The sequence below is a fragment of the Typha angustifolia genome, chromosome 10, assembly GCF_048772165.1.
Source record: "Typha angustifolia cultivar Huaian chromosome 10, ASM4877216v1, whole genome shotgun sequence".
Classification (NCBI taxonomy): domain Eukaryota; kingdom Viridiplantae; phylum Streptophyta; class Magnoliopsida; order Poales; family Typhaceae; genus Typha; species Typha angustifolia.
Genome location: NC_133248.1, coordinates 12,531,325 through 12,557,639, shown reverse-complemented (window position 1 = coordinate 12,557,639; position 26,315 = coordinate 12,531,325). Strand labels below are relative to the sequence as shown.

Below are 26,315 nucleotides of genomic sequence, written 5' to 3'. Positions count from 1 at the left end.
AGTCTCAACTTTGATGGGAACCTCCACCTCAGACTGGGTGAACGTTACTATCGATGAATCTTTCTTTCCTGAGCCGAGAAGAGAAACTAACGGGGCTCTCATTTTTTGCTGAAACGACTGCTGTGTATATGATGCTTTACTTTTTTTGAAAAAAACGAGAGGATCAACAACATATGAATCAAGTCATACTCTTCTGCTATATATTGTCAATATGCTCAATAGCAAGACTCAAGCTACTTAGCTATCGACACCATTGCTGATGATATTCTTAACTTTTCTTGTAACTTGTACACTTGTAAAGCTACATATATTTGTAGGAGAGCCAATCGTTCTACTGACTGGTTAGTAAATCAGGAGGAGAGACTCTCTGACTTAGTTAATGGCATTTTGTGTTCACGACGTTATAGCTGCTAGTTTGTGGTGGTTTATATGGCTTATTATTTTGTTGGTGGTAAAATTTATGGATTTTCTGGATAGGAGAGCCCCCTTGGTGTGGGACTTTGGATGATGTGATTCTACTTAATTTTGTGTGTGTGGTTTGATATTGGTGTGATTTTTGCCTTTTGGTTTGGACTCCGCAAGGAAGATCGCCGTGCTACAGGTCTGGGATATGTTTGTCGGTGGGGCTCTTTATTTTTCGTGTACAAATTATCCACGTTTAAGAAACCCTAAGAAAAGGGTTAAAAAAAAAAAAAAGAACCAAAAGCTACAACTCGCGGCGGGAGCCCTTCCCTTTTCAGTTTGCGCCGTAAATTCATCCTCTTCTCTCCAAATCTACCTCTTCCCCACCGACTCGATCTCCTATAAAAGCCTACCCCGCCAGTGTCCTAAATCTCTCTCTCTCTCTCTCTCTCTCTCCATTAAGAAGCTCATGTCCTAAATCGAGGAATTTTCCCCCTCTTTTGCCAATTCGAAATGGCCGAAAAGCGCGGGAAAACGAGGTCGGCGAGCCGCACGATCGCCGAGGAGAAGGATGCTGTCGTGCATCTCGACGATGACGCCTCCGATCCTTCCCTCTCCGAGTCTCAGATCGCTCGGCGTCTTCTTCGTCGACGATGGGAACTCGCCTCCGTTCTTAACTTCTTAAACGTAAGATTGCGTATTTTTTTCCTTGTTTTTTCGTAATTTTTTTGAGCAAATCCTATATTTTTATTCGTTTGATGGTTTCTTTGGATGTGTTTCTTTAGGTTTTCGAGCCTTTGATTGACAGCAAGCTACAGATATCTGCGGAAGAGATAGAGACAGCGCTGATCTCTCCCAATAATAACCTGGCTCGGCTTCACATTTCCCTGTTGAAGGTTTTGATGATCCCTTACCCTTCCTCCTTGTTTCCTTAAAGATATTCGTGCATTCCTTTTATTTTCTCGGAAATTTGTCAATATATGTGGTAAATTTACGAGCTCGTTTCTTTGTAACATCTATTCTTTTGCAATCAGCAAACATGGTTGGAGGCTTAGCGTTAGTTAGCAGATACAGAAAGAAGGAAAGAAAGTGCTATTTATGTTCATTAATCTAGAGATTCGTTTAGCTTGGAAGTTCCTTTTCCAATTTCTGTCGAAGCTGTTCTTGTGCTATTCACTTCTGCCGATTGCCTACCTTCACTTCTGAAGCAGGTGTGCTGCATTGGAATAGCAGATCATCATCACGTACCTGCAATATGCAGAATATGAATAGTGACAATACTCTTAGCATGTCTTGCAACGTAGAGATGCTCATGTATTTGTACATATTTTTCTAGCAGTGTAGTTTTTCGCAATGCTGCATGTGCAGAATATAAAGGCTGAGACAACGTTTTATATTGTAAAGATATCTTTCTCAAACAGAAAACCTCTTAAATGCATGTACTAGCTGGTTGTTTTTTTTGCATTGATGCAGAATGTATGATACTGTGTCTTAAAAATTTACATGCGCTGCAATTTTGTACCTTATTGTACAGGGAATACCACCACTAAACAGAAAGCTAAAGGAACCGGGTGCATGGGTAACGGCAACTTGTAAAAAGCTGGAAATGTGGTGGCGATGGGTAGGATTCCACTCTATATTACGCACATCTTTTTTAACTTTACTCAGGTTTATATTGGAACCTAGGACTGCTTGAACATGTAGCTTTGTCTTATGGCAGGTTGCTGATGGTGAGAACCCACTGAAAGTTGATCATGGGTACGCATGGATGAATTCTCACCTGTTCAGCTATATTTATCTGATATCATAGAAGTTTGTAGGTCGGTGGCATAATACTCTTTTGGATTGTGCAGGAAGGAGATAACGACATACAAACAACTCGATCCTATGCTACGTCTGTTAATCCTAAAAGCGCTATGCGAAGTTCGTGCAGAAGTAACACCTTTTCCCCATGAACTGTTTTTTACATTTTTTCAACTTGATTTTTGACATGCTATACATAAGCTTATCTGTCCTTTTAGCTAGTTAAAGATTGCATATTGTTTGTTCTATGTGTCACCTAATCTAGCTTATCTTGACTGGAGGGAGGGCTGAGTTTGTGCTTTTACTCGTGTTTTAATTCTTCTTGGCTTCTGGTCAGATGCATACCATGCATGGCCTTACTTTAATTCAGTCCTCATATGAGTTTTAAGGAATTTACTTGTGTGTTTCAGCAAGATGATGTATTGAGGTACATCACTGATGCACTGAAAGCAGGAAGCAATATTACTAGCTTCCGCAAAGAAAGAATAGCAGATGACGTCAATGGAACTACATATTGGTAATTGACAAGCTGAGAATCTTTATAATAGTTCATCTAGTTTTATCCATCTTATAGTCATTGTTTCTAGCAGACAATAGATGTATGGGTATGGTTCTTAACACACTTAGGGTGTAAAATAGAGGCCTTATCGAACTATGCTGTGAATCCAAATCAAGAGTGTTGGTTGTAATCTACAAGGTTCATGAAGTCTAGACTTAATCTTGTGACTTCTATACTTAGCTCTGTTAGAATATAAAAGATTAAAACTACCGTGTTTTAACAACTTAAGTTTTTAAAGTAGATGGTCAGTTAGCATGGTCATACACACATTTTTCTTCACAGCATAAGCTTTTTTTTTTGAGAAGTTATATGCTGATAGTTTCCTTTCACCTTTTCTCTGCTAGGTATGATGGGGATCCAGTTACTGGTTATCGGTTATATAGGGAAAAAGTTAGGATTGACTTTAAGAAGAAGGGGAAAGGAAAGGGGAAGGGCCATTTATCACAGCCAGCTATGGATTTTCGATGGGAAACAGTTGCGACCAATCTTGAGGAATTTCAGGACATATCAGTAAGCCCCATGACCTAATACTTACTCTATTTTGTTGGCAAGAGATTTGTTTTTCTTACACTTTATCTTTGTGTAAATTCAGGAGAAGTTGTCATCTAGCAAAGTTACAGGGGAAGCTGCAGTTGGGAAGATTATTAAAACTGAAGTCATACCACTTCTTGAGGAAGTTCAAAAGGTGAAAATCCAGCCACCTTGTTTTAGACTGGCTCAATCATATTTTAGGCCTTTTCTTTTATTTTTTCTTCTTCACTTAATAGCTAATCTTGTCCTGGTGGTATCCAAACAGAAGAAAATGAGGGCGCTAAAACGCCAGCAAAGACAAGCAATGCTGTTGGGCGATTTTCCAATCAACAGAGTTGGAACTACTCGCTCCTGCCGGGAGCGCAGGCCAGTGAACTACACTTTTGGTATGATGCATTCAGATACACATACATACGATGTTCATATGCATATGTATACATGGATTTATCTTAGTATTCTGTTTCATATGCAGTAGCTCTATATAAATACTGGGGTTTAGGATTGTTTGGAATTATAATTGAATGTTATTAGGTGATTAGATGATCTGGTTCATGTAGATACCTAGTGTCTAGTTAACATTGAGCCATTTAATCAGTGGGGCGAAGGCTAAGGAGTGTTGCTCCTTATTTTTGCTACTTGAAGGGATGCTCACATTAGTATTGTAGCAGTGCTTTAGTGGTGTATTTCTTGTGGATTGGAACCTTTGTAGCAGTGCTTTATTCATGTCCCTTGTTATTTCCTAGATCTTAGAGAATTAGAGCGTGAGACTACAACCTACAAGGATTTACTTTTGAGTCCTATGGATGGTTGCCATGAATTTACATTCTATTCGTAAAGCATGAGATTTAAATATTCTTTACCACTGCATTGTTTTAGAATTAAATAGTTAGTGGACGAGAACTACTTAGCTCAACATCCTTGGAGTCCATGCATCACCAAAAAGGAAGTGGAGCTATACATATGTGCTGGACTTCTTTTTGTTGGAATTACTGTGAATAACAACTTGCTGAACTGCTTTGCTGATTAAATTTTATGTTTTATGTGTTGCAACCGCAATGTTTGCAACTAATGTATGTGTTGGGCATTTATAAATAAACTTTTAAGCACTTAAAAGGTCTTACTTGGTGTTTCTTGATTTTCTTATAGTAATGCATATAATCAAATGTCCAATCGTCACCAAGTATGCCTCCTTTCTCTGTTTTGTGTGCAGATGATTTTGATCGTAGTATTAATGAGGCTATACAGATATCAAAGTAAGTTCAACAAGATCCTCAAATACCTGCTTCCTTTATTTTATTACATTAATTTACTTAACCACAGCTATATGTGAGCAAGTTTGCCATAATTCTGTTGGAAATTTGGAAACAGGAAGATAGATACTTCTGAAATCTAAAATGCTGCACTAAGTAGAATCCCTATCATGGTTCATTAGATGGAATCTCAGGAAGTATTCCAATGCTTTGCATTAACCAGGGTTCTTGCTCCTTAATTCAGGAGACTAAAGGCAGAGACATTGCCTGAGGATGATGATGATGGCAGACGAGCTGAGCATGTGTCCTTGTCAAGGGAGGAGGGCAAAGCCTCCAATGGTATTTTGCGTCTAGATAAAGTGAACTCCGCTGCAGAGCATGATAATGGCAAGGACGGCAATTGCCAAGGCAAGATTAGCTATGATCACAATGAGGAGATTGACAGGGAGAAAAATGATACTAATGCTGATGGCAACGATGACGAAGATGATGACGATGACGACGACGATGACGATGACGACTACAACAACAATGATGTCCATCAGATCAGCTCTAATGAGAAGAATGTTCTTACAAGGAAGACAAGGTTGGGAGCTGCTCAGAATAGATTAGATAACAGGCCTGCTGTTAGCGTAGGACTTCGTCGGAGTAGAAGGAATGCAGCCAGTGATAATGACGAAAAATATTATGGAGCAGTTACTACTTATGCAGAGATGAAGAAGAGGCTGAGGCAAAGACCAACACATAATGCAAACTATGCTGCTGATACTATTTCAAACTCAGAAGGTGATCTTTCTGATTATGAGGGGACTGAAGGCTCAGGCATTGAGGTCTCAGGTTCCAGTGATAGATCTTAGGTGCCTTTAATATAATTAAGTATATAGTGAAGGGGGTTATATCTTGTGAACTGTTTTGCTTTTCAGAAGTGGAAGGATTGAACTATGAGATGTCCTCCTGGTATCATAACATGGTAAGCAAGAGCTGATCCTATTTTGTTTCTAACTGTACTTGAAAGATAGGCTACAACTTGTATAATGTCATTCCTAACTGAAATTGCCTCGCCAAAACTAGTGACAAAGTGTAAATTTCATCTTTGATCTAGGTTAAATTTCTATATATTTATTCTTACAGACTATGCTTGCAGAGAGTTGAAATTGATCTCTTAATACATGAAGCATTTGCTTCTACTCGTTTGTATCTTGTTTTGCAAATTAATTATTGACAATTGGAATACTGAGTGGATCTGTGGATGGAAAGGAAAGCATTAGACTTTTCCTTTGAGGTGGGTGGTGTCAGTTTGAATAATACCTTATTATCATTTTGCTGTAATTAGATACTCCATCAGTATAAGCTCTGAATTCAAATTGGATATTGTGGTGCTTATTAAACTACCCCCAGATAGCCAAATTTCAAACTACCATCTTACAACAGGGGAATGGGCATTGAGATCGCATAATTAAGTACAACCCATCTGAAACATATGGCTAAATTAGACCATGATGCTTATCTAACAACCTAATTTCAAATTCAATTCCTTTCACGGGAAATGCAAGTACATATTAATTGCCTAAATCAATTAAAATTTATATTATTATACTATGTCAGTGTCACGAAACTCGCGTTAACGCGCCTACTTCCTATGTTACATCCACCCATTTGATACAGATCGACTACCGGACCAAGAGCACAATCTCCAAGAATACACAAACTCTGATAGTAGATGGAATGAAATAATTGGGTACACATATCAACCGCATTAACTGTAAGTTACACGGATTACAAGCATCCGCCTGTTTCCCCGGCTCTGATTAGGGTTCTATATTATTTAAAAATAAATAAAAACAAACTAAACGCTCACTTTCAACCCTTTACAACTTAACTAAAATCAATGTTCAATATTTTTCTTTTAGAAATATGAGGTGATAACCAACGTAGACCACTACTCTACTGGTTCTTAAGTTTAGAGTGAATTATAAATTTATGAGGTAGGCCAAAAGTTTGCCCACAAATGTCAGTATTTCCGGCATATATATTTTTAAAATCCATATATATATATATATATATACACCAAGATATTATGTATTTGTATTTATATCTTTTAAATACACGGACACCCTCATAATTCTTTTTGCATAAATACCTTTCAAATTATATATATTATTTGCAGCAATATCCTCATAATTCCTTATTTTTTGCATAACACAAATATAAATAATCTATGATTTTCTGAGGTTAGAAATTTTATATTTAACTTATTAGTTGTCAAAAAGTAATGGAGCCATGTAGCTAAAAATAAGTGCTTTGAATTCTTTCGGGTATACATACGGGGAAAAAAAATAGATGACGTCACTTGATCTCCCTCATCAAGGACGGCGCCGGCGACGGATATAGAAACGTCAGCAGATCGGCGAAGGCGCTGAGGATGTACTTGTGGACGCTCCTCTCGTTGATCTCCAAGTAGCACAGGAGTAGCTCCTCCATGAACTCCCAATCTAACGACTCCCCTCGCTCCACGTCCCTCGCCACCAACATCTCGGCCATCGACGCCTTGAAGTCCCCGCGCGGGTCCGTCGAGTACTCCACCACCGCCACGCCCCCGCACGCGCCGGTCACGTGGTGTCCCGTGTTGTCGGCGAAGGTGGAGGATGACGACGCGGCGCTGCTCCGCCGCGCCTCCTCGACGAGCGAGCTAGTCTCGGCGGGGGACACGAAGAAGCGGTCCGTGGCGCTGATGGAGCCCCGTGGCGGCTCCGTCAGGCGAGGGGAGAGCTCGGTGGGGCCGTACCAGTACGTCGGGCCTCTGCCGCAGGTGACGTCATCCCCGGCGCCGACGTAGCGGTCAAAGGAGAGGGTCTTCAGGTGGTCGCAGTCCGAGAAGAGCCAGTGAGGCGGGGATGTCTTTGGCTTGGATTGGGATGTGTCACTTTGTCTTTTCTTGCTCTTCTTTGCCATTTCCTCTCTCTCTCTCTCTCTCTCTCTCTCTCTCTCCTTCTTTTCCTATATTCTTCTTGTATCTATTGCATTATAACTTTGTTTTCAAGAATGTTATATATAGAGTAGATGGACCACTTGAAAGGGAAGTTGGATGAAATGGCGAAAAGTTTCCTACTTTGACCTATTTGTAGTCATTGTAAACTGATATTCTTATGAGTTGTATTACAATTAAAGGGAATTACCGATATCTTTAAGAATAATTTCATGCCATTTGTGGAGGACAAAAGTTATTTTTCTACCGAGAATAAAGTTGTATTTCCTATTTTCTATTTGTAACGGATGAGACATCTGGCTCTATACTTTTAAGTGCGAAATGGGTAGTTGATGTATAGATGGAAATAAAGGTGGAGTGTTTGTGAATCTTTAAAGGGAGCCGTTGGATTACATTAATTGTAAGGCAAGTATTTACTCTTCTCCAGTAGAATCTCCCATAGATTTAGATGACGGTTTCGTCCTTAACTTCCAAGATTGAAGATTAGGGAGCGCATTTTGTTCTCTTCTTCAAAACAGGAAACATTGGTCCAAATTATCTATTCAAAGTTACCATTTTGCATAAGGCTTATTAGAGCTATAGCCAAAATGTTGTTAGGTTAAGTTGAGGGCCAAACCTTGACCAACTAATGGAACTCAAACCGAACCCATGTCCTGGATTCCACATTCAATGAGGTAAGCCAACACGCGGTGGGTTCATGGTAGGAAGCCAACCATGCAGCATTTTCCAACATAAATGTGACAATAAATAACAAATAGTCCGTTTCATACAACGTTAATGTAGACGTAGTGCCTAGCTAAGAGTAACAAGTGTAAGCTAATGTAACAAATAGGTGAGGATGAGAGCTATGAGCATGAGCACGTAGGCGATCCCTTGATCAATCGCCTTGCCATCGATCCGACGAGACGACTTCGTCCATGCCTGGCCATTACCGAGCTGAATCAGCCCTGAAAAGAAGAAAGTTACAACAAAGAGCAGTGCGTACACTCTCATGCAACCCATCTTACTCTCTTAAAAGGAGACTCAAAAGGTTTGGAAGAGAAGTGTGTGTGTATATATAGTATATATATATATATATGGAGCTTTTAGATGAAGTAGAGTTGGTTGGCATTTGGAAGAGGGAAGTGGTAGACATATTTATAGGGAAGTTTGCCCTTCCTCTCCTCCTTGCTGCGCCTGTTGATCTATTTTCGACCACTTCTTTCTCCACCGGAGGAAGAGACAAAGGATTGGAGCAATTTCTTGAACGTTGACTCGATCTGTTTCTGGCTGTGACCTAGCAAATTCCATGGCGGTGTTTGGATGTTTGAGTGATGCATGGGTTAGTCCTCTGCATCTCACAGTGCAGAGAATTTCTGCAGTTGCATATGTGGAAACCGATGGTTGATTACAAACACACGGGAACTACTCATGGAATGCCACATCTCATAGGGTGTATTTCATTTACTAGATTCTTAGCTGCAGGAAAGTTAATACGATTGTACCTGGTTGCCTAGTGGGGACGACAAGTCGTTGACCGAAACAACCTGGCTGCCGAAAGCTTGGACGGCAGTCACTGGTCAACGAGTCGTAGAGCTCACTCCAGTTTCGGTCAAATCTCCTGGATAAGATTTTGTCTTCTATTCCTCTGCACCGTTGGATGGAAAATCGAGAGTGGAGATGTGTTTGCTGTGGCCTGTTATCATGAGTATATTTATGTGATCGGTTAAATGTTTGTTAAACACAATAAACCTGAAATAATATATAACTAATCTAATACGAGGAGATCCTCTATTCTACTTGTTTTATACATCTGACCATGTCCTATTTCTACATTACACATGGATAGTATTAGATAGCTAATTAACGCTTAATCTCAGAAGTTTTGTTGTTGGGCTCTTAATGGGTTCGCGTATGAATGCTACGTGAGAGGCCAAACGAATTATCAACAGTGCACTATATATTATCGTCATTTGCGTTAGTAAATAATTTATCGAATCAAGAAGACAGAGCATTGCATTCCTTACACCATTCAAACTCTAAAACAGATAAAAATAGAAGCACAAACTGAATCTAACAAGCAATGACTGAAGCTTCTTTAGGGGTCAACGAACAAGATACGTAGCAAGGAGAGCCACGATCATGAGCACGTAGGCAATTCCTTGGTCGACCGCCGTCCCTTCGCTGGTCAGAGATGTCGGCGCCGCTTTGCCGTTCGGTGGCCGCATAAGGCCAGACAAGAAGAATGTGATGAAGATCATAGCATAAACTTTGACTGTGTTCATCTTACTAATAGAACTAAACAAGAATGTAACTTTAGAGTAATTGATTGTGCTAGCTCTTTAAGCTTAATAAGAGTACGGTGATGAGAAGAAGAGAGGAATGATATATAATATATATGGAGGGAGAGCAGTGCAGGTGTTAGCTTTAGATTATATAAAGGGAGGTATAAGAGTTCGAATAGAATAAGTATGCTAAATTAATTGAATTGCTGGCCACGCTGTTTCATACTCGCATCATGAGAGGTCAAAGATTGAAGAATTTGCCTGCAGTTTTCGTAGACGTACTGGAGCTTTGGATACACTCGCACAACCCTTTTATTGATCTCGTCAGAGTTTGACTACGTTTAGACGTCAGCCAAGTGTTGTCTCTATTGGTTGAATGGGTTAAGAGGAAGATAAATATAATAATATATAGAGTAGCTTGTCCCAGGTTATAATCATTTTTATATAATATTAACAAAAGTGGCTAAAAGTTTCACAGTATAAGATAAACTAGCTTACCTATCATTATAGCTCATTAGTTGGGTCTAATGCAAAAAAATAGAGTTGGATCAATAAAAAAGATAAGAAACAGAGACTTATTTAGTTACTGTCAAATGAGCGATCAATTTAGATGAAATTAAGATATGTTAAGCATGGAATCATATAAGTTAAATTAAAAGCCCAACTGGGCTAATAGTATTAATGGGGCCCAGCTCAGTCCCAGCTGTAGCTCTTGATTCTTCTTCTCTCATTTTAGTGCTCGAAGAATAGGTACTCTTGTTTGGGATTGAGAACATTTATGAGATGTTCTCGTTTTGTTTGGCGTTCTTCGTATGCAATTTTCTCTTAATTTTGCAAGCTTATCCTTAGTAAAATGCTACAAATATTCTCAGTGCGAAACATATATAAAGAGTTTGTAAAATGGAATAGCATATTAAGAAATGTGTCATCACAAATGGCACTCACTATTATTGTTTCACTCTCTCACCTTTCTTATTTATTTTTGCTTCTGTTATTAGACTACAGCCAAGGGGAATTATAGATAGGAGTGACCACAGTCTTTGTTTGGAAATACTTCTCAAGAGCATGCATGCTGTTATCCTTTCCAAACCCACTCATCTTATAACCACCAAAAGGACAGTCCGTGTCAAGAACGAGGTAGCAATTGATCCAGATGGTTCCTGCACGAATCGATCTCGACATCCTGTTTGCAATGTTTAGATCCTTCGACACGATCCCGGCAGCTAGTCCATACTTCGTATTGTTCGCCTTCTCTATCGCTTCCTCAATAGTCCTCAAAAAACAAGAAAAAGAAAAAAAAAAAGGAAGAGTAGAAATTCAAGAACAATAGTTGGTCTTTGAGATTGTCTACTAAGTTGTGGCAGACTTACTTGAACTTCATGAGGGACATCACAGGACCAAATATTTCATCTTGGGCTATCAGCATATCCTCCTGTGAATTTATTTATTTATTTATTTATGATGTTTAGCTGATGACTAAGTTTTAATTCATTCCATATGGAACACGGCGTGATAAAGTGTTTGTTTCACCTTCACATCAACGAAAATAGTTGGCTCAATGTAGTAGCCTTGCTCACTGCAAGGCTTTCCTCCTGTCAGTAAGGTAGCTCCTTCTCTCTTTCCATGCTCAATGTATTCAAGAACCTTCTCATATTGCTTCTTATCAACCTGCACTATATATAAGAGAGGATCATCTGCTGGCAGAATCTATTGATCAGACAATCTGAAAGGTTTAGGCTACCTGAGGCCCTTGATGGACATGGGGATCAAAAGGGTCTCCAACATTCCAATTCTTCATGCTCTCTGCGATCTTCTTCACGAATTGATCATAAATCCCCTCCTGAACGTATACACGAGAACCTGCCATGCAAACTTCTCCCTAGAAGTTCATAGAACAAATGACATCGCGTGGTTATTTTCTACTCAATTTTTTAAGGATTAATAAACTCTCCGGCGAGAAAGTTTTGCATGCCTTGTTGAAGAATGTGGCGGTGCGAGCAATATCAACTGCCATGTCTACATCAGCATCATCAAAGATAATGAGAGGCGACTTGCCACCCAGTTCAAGTGAGACGGCCTTTAGGTTGCTTCTCGCTGCTGCCTCCATTATGAGACGTCCAACTGCTGTCGATCCTGTAAAGCTAACCTAAATCAAAAGAGTTAGTTCAACAAACTGATTGCAGGAAGGGAATCTCTTTGTCAAGACGATGCCAATTGAGGAATAAATTTTCCTAGCTAGGTTACTGATACATCACAAATTACCTTGTCGACATCCATATGAGAAGCAATGGCTGCTCCTGCTGTTGACCCAAAGCCTGTGACTACATTGAGCACCCCATCAGGAATACCTGCCTGTAACATGAGAAGTTAGCGAACATAAAATTAGTCTAGGCAACTTAAGTTGAAGAGAAGAGTTTAAACCTAAATAGTAAGTCAAATACTTCTTCAATACCTTTCCCAAATTTAAAATTATTATCTATCGACTATAATAGCCAATTTTTATATTCAATACTAATTTTAACACCACGTGATATAAAAGAAAAGATAAATGTATCCTATTTTTATATTCGATACCGGTTTCGTTGCATGAAAACAAGAAAAAGACAATAAGAATTTATAAGGAAGGACCTGCTTAGCCAAGTGGGCATAGAAGAGAGCAGTCAAGGGAGTTTGCTCAGCAGGCTTAACGACCATAGTGCAACCAGCAGCCAAAGCGGGGGATACTTTGCTAAAGAACATGATAGACGGGAAGTTCCAAGGTATGATGTGCCCAACTACGCCAATGGGTTCGCGCAACGTGTAACCTTGGAACTCTCCTGCAATCTTCGCGGTCTCGCCGTGAACTTTATCAGCAGCCCCAGCAAAGTAGCGGAGCGCATCGGCAGACGCCTTGATGTCAACTATCTTTGTCAGGAAGAACAACTTCCCCGCATCTAAGCTCTCCAGTGCTGCCAGTTCGTCAACATTTTGCTCGATTAAGTCCGCAAATCTCGTCATTATCCTCCCCCTTTCCTGGCAACCATTGTGCATAAAAGGTTATATGAGTTACCAGAAGGGCTCTGTTTTATACTCGGGTATCTTTTCCATTCTACTTTTTATTGCTTGTATGAAGAAACGCAGGATGGTTGTAAATCGATGCAAATGACTCTGTTTTGATGTTTATAAAATTGTAAACCTTCATGTTTTAAAATTTGTAAAGATGCCATCAGTAAATAATAACACGAGAGAGAGAGAGAGAGAGAGAGAGAGAGAGAGAACATACGTAGCCGGACATGCGAGGCCACTTGCCATGGTCAAAAGCTTCTCTGGCAGCTTTCACTGCCAAATTCACATCTTCTTTGTCACCTGCAGCAACGCTTGCTATCACATTCCCTGTGCGTGGATCTCTGGTCTCCAATGTATTCCCTTTAGAACAAAATTAAAAAAATAACGTAAAAAAGTAGAACAAAAATTTTAAAAAAAATAACATGATAAAAATTGATTAATTTTTCATGCAGGTAGATCCAACAAGTATTAAAATCGATTCCACACTTGCTGAAGTATTCCTATAAAGCTAACTCATATATACTTGTAATTTAAGGGCCCCACTTCCACTGTAGACTGGCACCGGAACGGTGCGAGGCCCTGGATAAATATCGTGGCATAAGAGGAGGTGCCGAGTTACACTGCATCTCCCTATTGGGAGAGTTTTTCTCTAAAAAATACTCATATAAATTCGCTGAATTCTTCATAAAACTTACACAAAATTGATAGAACATTTCAAACTTTTACGTAAATCGCTTAACTTAAATTTAAAAAGTCGTTAATTATAGCAGCCGTTTCCTAACACAAAGTCAAAAGCTCAATCCTCGTCCTCTCTTTTGTTCACTGGTCTTCTTATTTTCCAAGGAAAAGGAGATTTTTTTTGGGGGGGGGGGGGGGGGGGGGGGGGGTAGATTTCACTGGACTATTTTGATACAAGACAATAAAAGAGTTGTGAGCAACTACGCCATTCTTACATTCCAGAAGTTATGGTACCATGGTCACTGTAAATGATAGCGACCGACGACGGTATCAACTACTCCTTGGTCAAGAGAAAGAGAGAGTCGGATTGTTAGAAAGGAGTAGTATGATTAGCCTACTAATACTTTCGTTTAGTTTTTGTCTCTCCAGTTGGCACGATTGAATACAACTACCCTATTAGGAAGAAACACTTTTCTGTGGATCTTATGGTATTTTGACTGCTGCAAACATTTTCTACCCACAACTAACCTGGCTAAGGAGGTAGAATAAAATTGTGCCACTTCGTGAGTTTTTAACCAAATTAGCTAGTTTTGTTTTAATTTTTTTTAATATCTTTAATTTAGTTATTTAGCGGTTAAGATAATTTTTTAATAAAAAATATTTTTTAAAATGACTATAGTAAATTAGACTCTATTCGATAATAAATTTAAACTGCGGTTAATATGAATGAAAAAATTATAAAATAAAACTAGTTTGGTCCAAGACTACTTACTTAGCAGCAGGTTGTCTTACAGCCCGTAGGTCCCTCCTGAACCGGGGCAGCTAAAATTAGCCGATTGGCAGCCAATATAATGCTGCCTAAGTTTCCAACCTTTTTTTTACAGGATAAGGTATATTGTTTAGGAACCAAGAGCTCTGGTTCACTCGTTTTATAGCATAACGAGGTGCTCTCGAGTTCCAACTTCAAGCAAGGAAATATAATGAAATAAAAACAGTTACGATGATGATAGGAAGCTACTCACATAAAGTTTATAACTACGTTTAAAAAGAAAAACTTTATAACAAAGTAATGAACAGCAAACTAAAGAAGAAAGGAAGAAAAATAAGGAGAAGGAGAGAAGGGAGAAAGAAATGAAGAGGATTAACAAGTTAGAGAGAGGGAGAAAGACGAAAAGGGTACGATAAGTGGTACCGGAGATGGCATCAGAGAAGCGACCGTTGATGAAGAGCTTGGTGAATTTGATCTCTGGCAACTTGAAGCCATTTGCCGAGCTGCCGTTGGAATGAGAAGCCATAAGGAGCAAGAAAGGAAGCAGCCACTCTGAACTATATCACCCTCTCTCTCTCTCTCTCTCTCTCTCTCTCTCTCTCTCTCTCTCTCTCTCTCTCTCTCTCTCTTCTCTCTCTCTCTCTCTCTCTCTCTCTCTCTCTCTCTCTCTCTCTCTCTTTCTCTCAATATATGTGATGTGATTGTTTTGAATGTTAAAATGTGGAGAGAAAAAAAAGTACTCACTGTTATAAACTTCTTACTTTTAATACTTTCAATACCCTTTATTTATCTATCTATCTATCTTTCTCTGTAGAATAAAAAAAAAAAAAATCTAATGGTCAATATAGTTAAAGGGTATAATAGTAACACTAGAAATTTGAGTCCTATAACCGGTTCAACAGGTGATTACTTATTTCTAAATTATAATTACTGAGGGCAACACTATTTTATGTTTTTTTTTTTGCATATAGCCTCTCAATTTTATTTATTTATGTATATATCATTTTAAAATTCATACTTATATATATACCCTTCAACGTATATGCCTGAGAATAATGTGTGTGTATATATATATATATTTAAGATTAATTTAAATTAAAATTTAATAACGTATTAAAATAGAGAATCAGATATAAATAAAAGTCTATCTCCTATAAATATAAATAATTAAATTTAAATAGTCTAGTTTTAAGTAATATGTTATATAATTAAAGTATAATCGTATCTAAGAAAAAATTTTACGGAAGAAAATAGTGCACGTAATCTAATCTTTTTAATTAATATATTATTTTATCTATGTAATGTGGTGTTGCAATTTGTACCGGGTATATAAAAAGAAATGGGAAGAAGGACGAGAAGGAAACCCCACATTTTGGCTAAGATACAGTCAGAACAATAAAAAGAAATAGTATTAAGCACATGTATACCAATACAAACATTTATGTTGGAAGAAAATGGAGGAATGGCGACAATCTCAGAAACAAGTTTCTTTTTTGGCTAACGTCAACAACACACTCAGAAATGCATAAAGACTCTTGTAAGGAATAACGCAGGGATTAGGGTTAGTGCCAAGCAAACTAAGACAAATAATAAAAGCGAACGACAAGACAAAATATTACAACTGCAACAAACAAAGAGATTAAACACTCTGATAGCTCCATTTGTGGTAACGATAGCGAGATGTGAGGGGAAAGTAGGAAAAAACACGGTGACGAAGGTGAAAGGGTGGGCAACTCAAGGTGATGAAGGTCAAGCCAATGGATTAGAGGTTGATGACGACGACACCAGAGGAAGCCTAGCGCCTGGGACCGACCTAACTTGAGTTATCATACAGATCCAGCCTCTGTTGATGTAGGACGATAAAGGAGGAGAAAGATAAGTCGATAGCGACGCTAATAGCGACGGTATGGAGGATGAATGGGAGTCGATGAAGTAAGAAGGGGGATAGATCGCAACAGGGAAAAGAGAGAAAGGAGAGACTAGATCAAGAGAACACGAGGAGAGGGAGAATGCCAAGCCTTCTAAGAGGGCAAAGTTGCAGACTAAACGGTAGCAGTGAACAAGTAACCTGTAACTTTGAGAAATCTGCCCTATAGTGTATAGGACCTCACGGCAGACTATCGATCAGCTAAACATTGAGATCGTAGGCATACGAAAGAAAAAAAAAAAAATCAAGCAACACTGTCAATTATAGAATATCAGCCAAAGCTTTGTAAACAAGAAGCCTGAGACAAAGAAAAGGTACACCCATCTATAGCTTCTGATCTAGTATATAGGTGAAGTAACTTCGGCACCTTCGTTTACATTCAATGGGGATATGATGGCTGAGGAACTGAATGTGGAGCAGCATAATCATAGGCACCATAGTTAAGTGTTGCTCCACCGTACGGCATGGCACTGCGTCGTTTGCCAATTTCTTCGGGCACATGAAACTGTTGAGGAGCTGCAGTGGGGCTTTGGGCATATGATGCAGATACAGGGCTACCAAATCCGCCCTGGCCGGGATAATTGTATGAATGGCGGGAGGCTGGAGCAGGAGGTACAGCAGTTGGATTCCGATGGAATGAGGGATAAGCAGCATTGGAGCTCCTACTTGCCTTGGCAGGTCGGGAAGAGGGGGCATCTCCAGTAGTTCGTGCCCTCTTCTTGTGGAAGTTGGCTGCTGCAGACCTCCTCCTGTCTGACTTGGCCCTTTCCATTTGAGAAAGCTTCTTCCTTAGGCCCTCAATGCTAAACTTTGACTCCAGTTTGCAAGCTTCAACACACTTGATAATGGACCTCATGGCATTGCACTCTAAAATTCTTGACTCTTCCTGGAAGACAGTTAAGTTTTCGTAAATGTGTGATCTAAGTGAAGGAAGGCTAAGTAAAAAATGGGCTTGAAGTTCCTTTAGGGTGATGTCATGTGATCATAAAGATTGCAATCAGAGGAAGCAATATCGAAGCTCATCCATTTGCTAATTCCTTTAAATAGATCTATATGAAGAAAAGCATAAAATGATCCTCCCAATGCTGGTCCTGGGAGGACATATGCAACCTTATTCCTATTACAGAGATGGACTTTTCATGGCATGATTACACATCACCAGCGGATACCTACCGGCAAACTAGGTGATGCAGTAAGCATACTTACCACTGAATGCAAAAGGAGAAGAACCAATGTATAGGCAAAGATCAAAAAGACGTGAGAAGAAACAAAGGAGGGAAAAGAAATGGACAACAGGACAAGATACCAAGGTATTGTTAGATTAGGTGGAGCTAATGAGAAAATAAATAGCTTCATTTTAGATCATAGAGGGCAATAAGGTGTCAAATGGCACTAAGGAAGAAGAGAAGGTATAGAAAGCCAACTTAAGATATAAAAGAAAATGTGCCTTCAGATATGAAAAGGTATTGAGGAGAAGAACCAGCACTACAATCTTACAATGTGAAAAATCATAAGGACATCACAACTATTTACTAATTTAATCCTATATCCAAAATAGAGTGTAAATAATCAACAGTAATGATATTAACAGCAAATAATGGCCCACTCCAGTTAGTTAGAATTATCTATCTCAGCATGACACAAAACCATGTCATGAAAGCGCATGCCCCCAAATTAAACAAGGGTAGAAGAGTAAGACAGCTAGGATATTTCAAGCATACCATAGCAGCAACTGAACGATTCCCACTTTTCAGTATAGCATTAGCTTTTTTCCTGGCAGCCTGGAGATAAGACTTCAGTAAAGGAGTAGGTGGAAATTGTTCAATCAAACCAGACTCATGAGCAATATATACTGCCTCAACCTCTTTCCCATTCTTTGCCAACTCCTCAATTATATCTGTGGTGACCATATATAAGCTTCAGATTAATTTTTCTCAATAGCAAGAATTTGCCTTTTCAAATTCCCCCAAATGCTTTAAGTAACAATTCACAGAATAGGTATTATATTGTCAGAATCAGCAAATGAAACTGTCGATATATATTCTACAAGATTTGCAAATCTTAAGCTACTAAGAAAATATCCTTTTGCAGAATCAAGTAGCACACATGACACATGCAAATAGAGAATTAAGCCATAGTCTCTTCAATTGAAAATGCATCACTAAGATCCTCCAACCAGAGGATGCAAAATATTTTCCTTGTGATAATTGACTAACTGACCCACAGTTTGCATAGTCATTGTTGAAACCCAATATAGTCACCCAGTGACATAAAATTAGGAGTATTACAATCTATACAACTTAATTATAGTTTTTCTTGTGTCCACAAGAATGACTTAGGAGATAATCTCCTCCTTGTCATTGCTTAATATCTTGCTGTCTGAAAAATTACAAGGTCTATCATGTTCTAATGCTTCAAGGTGCAAATGAAGACTCCTAGGATACTGAATTTTCCTATTTATTTTGGGAAAGCGAAAGCAAATAACAACATTAACACTACTACACGTTCTAATGAAGTCCAAACAAGCAATGCCAAAAAGTAGTGCAATATAACAAGAATTCTTCTTACTTTCATTGATTTCTCAACATCAAGTTAATAACAGAGAATAACAGCCACCTGACAGCAGCTAGAATAAATAAATGCTTCTCATAAGAAGATAAACCAAACAAAGACTTTATTTTACCTGCGAGCTTCTCACCAAACCCTAGCGCAGGAGCAAGCCTCGCCATCTCCCTCCTCCGTGAGTGCTCCATAAACAATTTCCTCAAGAACTCTTCGTCAAACCTCGAACTCAACCCGAACGCCGCCACTATCTGGAGAAACAACTGCACCTCCGACCGACCCACCCCTTCCTCACCTTCCACTCCCTCTTCCCTTTCCTCCTTCCCATCCAATTTCTTCTTCCACGCCTCGGCCACCGCCGCCGCCCTCTCCCTCATGCTCCCCGACACCTCCGGCGCCTTGCGCCTATCCGGATAAAACAACGCCATGAGCAGCATTCCAAAAGCCCAGCTTGGATCGTGTCCTCCGCCACCACTGTTAGCATCTCCGCCACTGTCCTGTTGATCCAAGAAATCCTGGATCGCATCCACCACCAGCCTCGGCGGATCCACCGCTTCGGCGACGGCCTCCCCGATCTCCCGTCGTAGCACCGAGAGGTCTCGGCGGTGGGAGACCATGAACTGCCAGAGCCCTGGGGAGTCCATACGGCGGCATAGCCACTGCAGCACGCCACGTATTTGCGCCGGAGGTTCTCCGGCGGCCTCGATCTCAGCGACAGCCGCGGCGCGGCGTTCGCGGATAAGCTCGGTGGCGGCGCACTCGCGGTCGGGGATGGAAGATTCGCGCTGAGAGAGCGATTCTAGCGTTTGATGGGTGGTAGAGTCGAGGTTTTGGAGGTCGGCGTCTAGGGCTTGAGAGCGGGTGGTTAGTGTTTTGTTGAAGGAGGCGAAGTGGTCGGAGAGATTGTTTAAGAGGAGGGTGCAGCTATTAAGGAGAGATTTCTGGGATTCGAGGTCGTCGAGGGCTTTCTTTATTAGGTCGGAAGAGACTACGTCGGCCGCCATAGTGAAGGGAGGAGAACGAAGAGTGAAGAGAAGAGAAGAGAAGAGAAGAGAAGAGGAGCAGGTGGGGTAGTAACTAAAGCTAGTCTTATCCAGTTTTGGGCTTAGCCTTTCAGCTTTGGGCTAGATAGGATTGGGCTTTGAATATCTTTTAACAGATCACAGCCCAAATGCTAAGTTCTTAGGGGTGTAGATTGCGTGCCTCTGTTTCTATAATTAATCCGACCAGATGAGTTGTATTTACCACTACTTAACTAATCCGCGATGTGTCTTGCCACCTTCAATTACAAACTTAACAGAAGTGGTTTAATCCCTCGTCTCATGGAATCCCAGGATGGAGAAAGTACACAAACCAAGAACATAGAATATAGAAACTAGTACAACAAGCATTCTTCCATGACCCATGTCGCCATCTACAAAGCGAAGTGTCGACATGAGTGGATCATGCGCTAACTATGTCACCATATTTTACAATCACTATGTTTTCCATAAAAAAAATAAAAAAAATAACGCACATACGTACCGACGTGCGTCACCTCAGACAACTAGGCCCAGAGCCCATGGCCCACGGCCCACAAACTTTGAGATGGGTACGTGTCGTATATTTGTTTGGTTACATAGAAAACTCCTGCATTGGGGCCTGCAGGGGTTACTCTTTACAGCCCACAGGAAAGCGCAGCTGCTTGAGACCTACGGAGACGCCGATTGGTGAGAGCGTGTGGTCCTTTAAATGCTCGTGCTCGTGCTCCTCCTCCTCTCGCCAGTCTCAAAAAATTCGTAGCGTTTGAATCGAAGTACAGGATGCAATCGCTGCAGGAGAAGGCGTCGGAATGGAGTGGCGTAGCGGCGAGCGACGCCTTCGCGATCGATGAGACCAACCTCTTCGAATCCCTCGGTGGTCTCCAACCCTTCATCGATCTGTCCACCAATTTCTACACTAGGTTCTCTTTTGCTTCTTTCTCTCTCCTCTGGATTCTGGTCCTCGATTGTGACCTTGGGTGTCGTTGATCGATAGAGTTTACGAGGACGAGGAGGAGTGGTTCCGGTCGATCTTTGCTAATTCGAAGAAGGAGGACGCGATTCGGAACCAGTATGAGTTCTTCGTGCAGAGGATGGGAGGGCCTCCCCTCTTTTCCCAGAGGAGAGGTAAATTGAGTTTTTCTTCTTTTTATCTCTTTATTTGAACAAGTAAATTTCTTCGGTGGAAAATAGATGGATTGGCACAGGTGAGACACATAAAGAATATCTTTTGCAGCCCTGATAATATCTTTATTTATGTAGTTAGTGGATTCCAGTTATCTCGAGTTAGTTCGTTGTTCAAGGGATTTTTGTAATTACTAAATCGAAGACTAGTTCAAAGGGATTGCAGATTGATTGATTAATGAGCGTATTTGTTTTTTAAGCTATTCCTGGATAAAGTTTCATATGGGCAGAATCAAAGCATCAAACAGAAAACTGAATCAAAAGTTTGAAATTGCATCAAGTTGGTTAGTTTAAGTTTTGCATTTACTATAGAATAGCACCCATTTAAACATAAACTGCAGAAAAAGTTTTTTTTTCATATAATTATGCTGAAGTTTCTTTTGTCAGCTACAAGCTATCTATGCAGCACAGTTCCTGTTAGGCTGCTGTGAAAAATATATCATAGATGTTTAATACTTTATCACTTATCTGCTTGCTAAGAAGCAGATAAGATTTTGGAGTTACAATTTAGGTAAGACTGGAAGAAAGTGATAGAAGTTGTATATCAGATAGGATTCCTGCTGAGAGGTATGTTGAAGATTTTGAATTTTGGCACGTGAATTGGTGGAGACTCTCTTTTAAGATAGTGTACGTTGTCAAGATTTGAAGTATGAATTCCAATGCAACTACTAAGATGATTTACATTTGTCAAGTTTGTACAGTTTGGTGTCGTTCCAAGATGGAAGATATTCTTTGTACTTGTTCTTATTACATGTTGCTAGAGGTGAAAACGGATCGGATACGGATCGGATAGTGCTCAACCCATATCCGGATTCATATTTTTAGTTTGGATACGGATATTGGACGGATAGCAAAATTTAAAACCATATCCTAACTAAACGGATACGGATAATTTTCGGATAAATGATTGGATCTTAAACGGATATTGATTAAATTTAAAATAATTATAATATTTTATTTAAATATAATCAACACAAAATTAATAAGAGTTTTACAACAAATAATTTTTTTGTATGTCAAATATATAAAATTAGAGAAATTAATCTCTATAAATAATATATAATATATTATTAGTAATAATATTAATACTTACTATTTAAATAAGTAAACTAAAAACTGTAAATCATTTAAAAAAAATATGGGTAAACGGATATCCGATATCCATATCCGAATCCGAAAAATTTATCCGACCCGTATCCGAATCCGTATCCGAATTTTTTTCAAAAATTCTATCCATATCCGAATCTGAATCCGAATCCGAGTCGGATAGAAATTTTTTATCCGAATCCGATCTGAGTCGGGTTGGATAGCTGGTCGGGTCGGAGTTAATCCGACCCATTTTCACCCTTACATGTTGCTCAGGACATAAATTTCTTTACGCTGAGGACAGGAAATCATGACTTGTTAGTGTCGATCTAATTGGGTCATGCCATGAGGGTCTTTCGTTAGGGCTAATGGGCTATGTGGATTCCTGCATTTCTATTAGCTCAGTAAATCAACAAGACAACAACCAACATTTATAAAAGAAAATGGGGGAGAAAAACATAAATCAACAACAAGAATTTGTTCTGGCTTTCTAATTGAATCATTCTTGAACCTTCTTCTAGTACCTCCGCGATGTGTGGCATTAATTGGTGGTAATTGTGGTACAACACTCATTCTTACTAGAACAGAGCCCACAAATGGATGAGAGCTTCTGGACTTCAGTCAATGCTGATATAGCTCTATCACTGTTTGTGTACAAATGGTGATGGATACAGTAGTGATTTAGTACCAAATTAGACTAATCAGTCATTTCCTTTTTTCTGAAGAAAATTATTTGTTTTGGAATATCGGGGCCCTCAAGATTATCTTGAGAAGTGGCTAGTGCTGCTTAGGAAGTTGGTCAGTTGCTAATCCTTTGTTTACTATATTTCTTTTGCCTATGTTTTTTTTTTCTTTTTCTTATTACTTGAGAGAGCATTCCAGAGGCATTGTATTGGAACTATTAATGAATTTGTATCTGCAATTATCACCACCCATGCTGTTTAGTGAGAAGTTCATTGGCCCACCTCTCTTAAGTTTGATTTTCCTGATGGTCTATATAACATATCTCAATCTTGATTTTTCTAATTCTTTTTGTGATTCTTCTGTCTTTTATTTTGATATACTATCCATGGACGATGTAAGACTATTTCTAGCAGCCAAGTGATGTATAAAGCACAAACCGGAATCTAGGTTAGTACCTGTACATCAACTTGTTTGCTGGACAAACCCAGTGCTGACTGTCCCTTGCAGAAACTGCAGTCCCTTGGAATTGTCAAGCCTACTTTATTCCTCATTGAACAACATTAGGTACTTGATTGAGAATATTACATTGCTGATTGCCTTATTCTTCCTTTGCAGGCCATCCAGCACTTATTGGACGGCATCGCCCATTTCCAGTTACTCATCAAGCAGCTGAGAGGTGGTTACACCACATGCAACAAGCATTAGACAGCACTGCAAGTATTGACCCAGATTCAAAGACCAAAATGATGAATTTTTTCAGGTAATTATTAGCACCCAGAATCTTGTTCCTTTAAATCCAGTTCTCTGGTGCTGAACTTTACCACCATACAATAATCTTGACATCTGCTTTCTTCTTTTCCTTTCTTTTCTTTTTTTCAGGCACACTGCATACTTTCTTGTTGCTGGGAATGAGATGACAAGGCAATGTCAAGGAGTTCCCCGCCAACATGCAACCGATAAACCGTCTGCATAAGAGAGTCCCTACTCACTACCCACTTTCTAGACTTGATTACAGTTATCTATGTATTTTAATTTAATCAACTGTGGTTAAAATACTGTATACATGAGTTTGGGAAAAGAATAAATTTATATATGAAATTAGGTGTACTGTTAGAGGTTGCACTAATTGAGTTTTTTTTGTTGTATGGATTTATGTTTCCACATTGTGATTTATACGTAGAAATTTTCTGGATGATGCTATCGCACTACTCTCCTGCTCTACTGCTTGAGGCTGTAATTGTGGACCACAATTTATTATTCAGGAACTTAACCATTCCTATTCTTGACTTCCTCCATCTTGCCATTGTCCCCTCCTCGGCCATATGCATTTCTGTCGGTTGCCGTGGACCTTGCCTTTGTCGTTGTCCGTGTTTCCATTGTCTGCGCCGAGGGTTGTGGACCTTGCCTTAACCCACTTCCCGTCTTTCCGCCTCGCTGCCATTTGCACCGACTGCCGTGGACATTGTCAGCCCTGGTCTCAATCGGTCTGCACAAGCTGTCATCGCTCTGCCTCACCCTTCTTCAAGGGCAGATGTCTGCCTAGATCATTAGGATATATCACGAGTTTGTTTATTTGGATTTTTAGATTTTTTGTTTCGTGAATATAATAAGCAGATTTGCCCCTTCTCGTTATTCTGATTTATTTTCTTACTGTTTTAGTTTGTTCTTGGTTCTGTTTTTGATTTCATAGGTTGCTCGAATAGAGCTTTAAGACAATCTTGATATAATTAATGGACTCCATCACTGATATGCTTGTATTTCTTTCTAGGCTTGTTGTAATAGTGCAGCTATAGATGGCTAAGTGAGAGGCTTATTTTTAGAGCTTTACTCTATTTTCTCTTTCTCTTATTGTGCATGAGTGCTTATTCTTAATGAATTGCTATAGTGTAGTTCAGTCTGTAATACAGTCCAATATAAGGCTTAATCTTACCCTATTTTCCCTCTTCTTGTGTATTAAGTTATAACTCGTTGATGAGATTAATGACTTGATTAGTCTGATTACTGTTTTAAAAAAAAAAAATCAGAACTCTGCAACTGGACATGTTAAAATACCTTAAAATTCGCTCTCTTCACATGCTTTCCAATGGTGTACGTGATTCGCCTTCACTTGCATGAAGATAAATTCACATAGAAAATTCTAAGAAATATACTTCAAGATCATGATCGATGCACAGATCTCAATTGTTCACTTCATTTAGTATTTAACTTCTAGTTGTGGTGACAAAAATATATGGGAGAATCACATTGTGGAGGTGAAGGACTGAAGGTGGTTTCTACAAACATTAAATGCGACTGAACATTCAACGCTTTTAGAGATCTAAGGGTGTAAATGAGTATCTTATATGTCAAACAAGGTATTACATAATTGATACCTGATTTAGAGGACAATAGCCAGTGAAAGATAATATCTCATAAGATCCCAAATGTTCGATGAAGTTGAAAAAGAAGAAGAAAATTGCAATGCCTTGATGCCTCCTCTCTCTAGTCTCTATTAATTCCCTTAAAATTCTCAATGAGGTGAAAGCTCCAATCACAGCAAGAACTTTATACTAAATGATCACCTTTTCTTCTCCAAAGTCCTACCACCTTATGCTAAACAATGTCTAAGAAAACTTCATCTTTAAATGATTAAACTGCAAAAAAAGAAGGTATCTTTTATTCGAAGTCTCAACTCCCTCTTAAATCGTATGTGCCAATAAAAAGAACTAGAGAGAGAACATCAACATAGCTCAGCATTCTCTTCATGATTTGATAACATAAACTAAAGATACCAACAACTACCAGAAAACGAGATTACACCCTCCTCAAATCAATCCAACAGTAATCTGGAGGGGACGGCGAACCGTGCCGAAAAGGACCGAGACAAGTCTTCTGGCTCGTCCCATATCGATCTTTCATCAAAGTTCTGGGCATACGTGTATGAATCATATGGCTCATGCATCTGCTTTGCAAACTGTAGTATCCTCTTCTTCTCCTTCATAATCCTCTTCCACAAGCTTTGCAATCTTGTCCTGGTGGATCGAGTCGATGATGGGTGATACAAGCGATCGTACTTATCGTAGTAGTCGTTGGCGGCGAATGCTAGTTGTCTGAACCTTGAGGAGCATCCGCAGGATATCCGATGCTGGAGATTTGGATTGCAATCCATAGCTTAAGCCTTCTTTCACTTCTACCTAGAGAGGGAGTACTATGTAATGATATAATACGAGAGAGAGAGAGAGAGAGAGAGAATTAAGAAGTCAACCTTGGGTGCTAACTGCTAACTGTTTGTAAAGTAATTAATGGGCTAACTGGTATGGGATAATACCATTAATGATAGATCGGTTTGGGTCCATAACCCATTAATTTTGATGAACAATCAGTGGGCCCTTCATGCGAAAGATTGTTGACTGTGATGTTCAGATGAAGGGAACCATTTATTTTGAAACACCACAGTTTCTTGTAATTAGTAAGCCACTTTTCTTAGTGGGTATTCATTGGAGTAAAAGTGTAATAATTATAAATGTGATAGTTGTAAACTGAATAGTCATTTGTAAAGGTGTCCTATAAAAAACACTTAAGATAG

General features: G+C 39.4%; 5 protein-coding genes across 6 annotated transcripts; 2 read left to right on the top strand and 3 right to left on the bottom strand.

The window, feature by feature from the left end:
* Positions 1 to 676: 676 nt before the first annotated feature.
* On the top strand, positions 677 to 5,547 carry LOC140769236 (DDT domain-containing protein DDR4). Of its 2 annotated transcripts, none has more exons than XM_073109880.1 (11): positions 677 to 1,089; positions 1,188 to 1,298; positions 1,937 to 2,023; positions 2,123 to 2,160; positions 2,256 to 2,325; positions 2,616 to 2,722; positions 3,109 to 3,274; positions 3,357 to 3,449; positions 3,561 to 3,681; positions 4,506 to 4,548; positions 4,790 to 5,547. In XM_073109880.1, exons 1-11 carry the CDS (start codon positions 916 to 918, stop codon positions 5,400 to 5,402), a joined length of 1,623 nt encoding a protein of 540 aa, XP_072965981.1. In that variant the 5' UTR covers positions 677 to 915; the 3' UTR covers positions 5,403 to 5,547. The 2 variants fall into 2 exon arrangements, with proteins under 2 accessions (XP_072965981.1, XP_072965980.1); XM_073109879.1 differs by having other exon boundaries at positions 2,256 to 2,337.
* Positions 5,548 to 6,855: 1,308 nt separating this feature from the next.
* Positions 6,856 to 7,528, bottom strand: LOC140769117 (transcription repressor OFP13-like). Its single transcript, XM_073109680.1, has one exon. The coding sequence runs from the start codon at positions 7,495 to 7,497 to the stop codon at positions 6,892 to 6,894; it is 606 nt and encodes a 201-aa protein (XP_072965781.1). The 5' UTR covers positions 7,498 to 7,528; the 3' UTR covers positions 6,856 to 6,891.
* A 3,148-nt stretch (positions 7,529 to 10,676) lies between these two features.
* LOC140768646 (aldehyde dehydrogenase family 2 member C4-like) lies at positions 10,677 to 14,885 on the bottom strand. The gene is made up of 9 exons (XM_073108996.1): positions 14,711 to 14,885; positions 13,058 to 13,200; positions 12,424 to 12,807; positions 12,058 to 12,147; positions 11,768 to 11,941; positions 11,537 to 11,674; positions 11,326 to 11,463; positions 11,166 to 11,227; positions 10,677 to 11,068 (listed from the first exon to the last, which is right to left on the bottom strand). Exons 1-9 carry the CDS (start codon positions 14,811 to 14,813, stop codon positions 10,795 to 10,797), a joined length of 1,506 nt encoding a protein of 501 aa, XP_072965097.1. The 5' UTR covers positions 14,814 to 14,885; the 3' UTR covers positions 10,677 to 10,794.
* Positions 14,886 to 16,458: 1,573 nt separating this feature from the next.
* Positions 16,459 to 19,828, bottom strand: LOC140769199 (FRIGIDA-like protein 4a). Its single transcript, XM_073109818.1, has 3 exons — positions 18,898 to 19,828; positions 17,936 to 18,111; positions 16,459 to 17,100 (listed from the first exon to the last, which is right to left on the bottom strand). Exons 1-3 carry the CDS (start codon positions 19,778 to 19,780, stop codon positions 16,594 to 16,596), a joined length of 1,566 nt encoding a protein of 521 aa, XP_072965919.1. The 5' UTR covers positions 19,781 to 19,828; the 3' UTR covers positions 16,459 to 16,593.
* A 649-nt stretch (positions 19,829 to 20,477) lies between these two features.
* Positions 20,478 to 23,876, top strand: LOC140769402 (group 2 truncated hemoglobin 3-2). Its single transcript, XM_073110114.1, has 4 exons — positions 20,478 to 20,718; positions 20,793 to 20,923; positions 23,366 to 23,510; positions 23,630 to 23,876. The coding sequence occupies exons 1-4, from the start codon at positions 20,579 to 20,581 to the stop codon at positions 23,721 to 23,723; spliced, it is 510 nt and encodes a 169-aa protein (XP_072966215.1). The 5' UTR covers positions 20,478 to 20,578; the 3' UTR covers positions 23,724 to 23,876.
* Positions 23,877 to 26,315: the final 2,439 nt, after the last annotated feature.

Excerpts from the sequence above, each read along its gene's own strand:
- LOC140769236 (XM_073109879.1), top strand. The coding sequence starts at position 916 with ATGGCCGAAAAGCGCGGGAAAACGAGGTCGGCGAGCCGCACGATCGCC. Across the intron at positions 1,090-1,187 it reads CCGTTCTTAACTTCTTAAAC|GTTTTCGAGCCTTTGATTGA; the intron begins GTAAGATTGCGT and ends GTGTTTCTTTAG. Across the intron at positions 3,682-4,505 it reads GCCAGTGAACTACACTTTTG|ATGATTTTGATCGTAGTATT; the intron begins GTATGATGCATT and ends TTTTGTGTGCAG.
- LOC140769117 (XM_073109680.1), bottom strand. The coding sequence starts at position 7,497 with ATGGCAAAGAAGAGCAAGAAAAGACAAAGTGACACATCCCAATCCAAG.
- LOC140768646 (XM_073108996.1), bottom strand. The coding sequence starts at position 14,813 with ATGGCTTCTCATTCCAACGGCAGCTCGGCAAATGGCTTCAAGTTGCCA. Across the intron at positions 11,464-11,536 it reads ATGTCCATCAAGGGCCTCAG|GTTGATAAGAAGCAATATGA; the intron begins GTAGCCTAAACC and ends TATATAGTGCAG. Across the intron at positions 11,228-11,325 it reads CTATTTTCGTTGATGTGAAG|GAGGATATGCTGATAGCCCA; the intron begins GTGAAACAAACA and ends ATAAATTCACAG.
- LOC140769199 (XM_073109818.1), bottom strand. The coding sequence starts at position 19,780 with ATGGCGGCCGACGTAGTCTCTTCCGACCTAATAAAGAAAGCCCTCGAC. Across the intron at positions 18,112-18,897 it reads GTTTGGTGAGAAGCTCGCAG|ATATAATTGAGGAGTTGGCA; the intron begins GTAAAATAAAGT and ends TGGTCACCACAG. Across the intron at positions 17,101-17,935 it reads ATCGTTCAGTTGCTGCTATG|GAAGAGTCAAGAATTTTAGA; the intron begins GTATGCTTGAAA and ends ACTGTCTTCCAG.
- LOC140769402 (XM_073110114.1), top strand. The coding sequence starts at position 20,579 with ATGCAATCGCTGCAGGAGAAGGCGTCGGAATGGAGTGGCGTAGCGGCG. Across the intron at positions 20,719-20,792 it reads TCCACCAATTTCTACACTAG|AGTTTACGAGGACGAGGAGG; the intron begins GTTCTCTTTTGC and ends GTTGATCGATAG. Across the intron at positions 23,511-23,629 it reads AAAATGATGAATTTTTTCAG|GCACACTGCATACTTTCTTG; the intron begins GTAATTATTAGC and ends TCTTTTTTTCAG.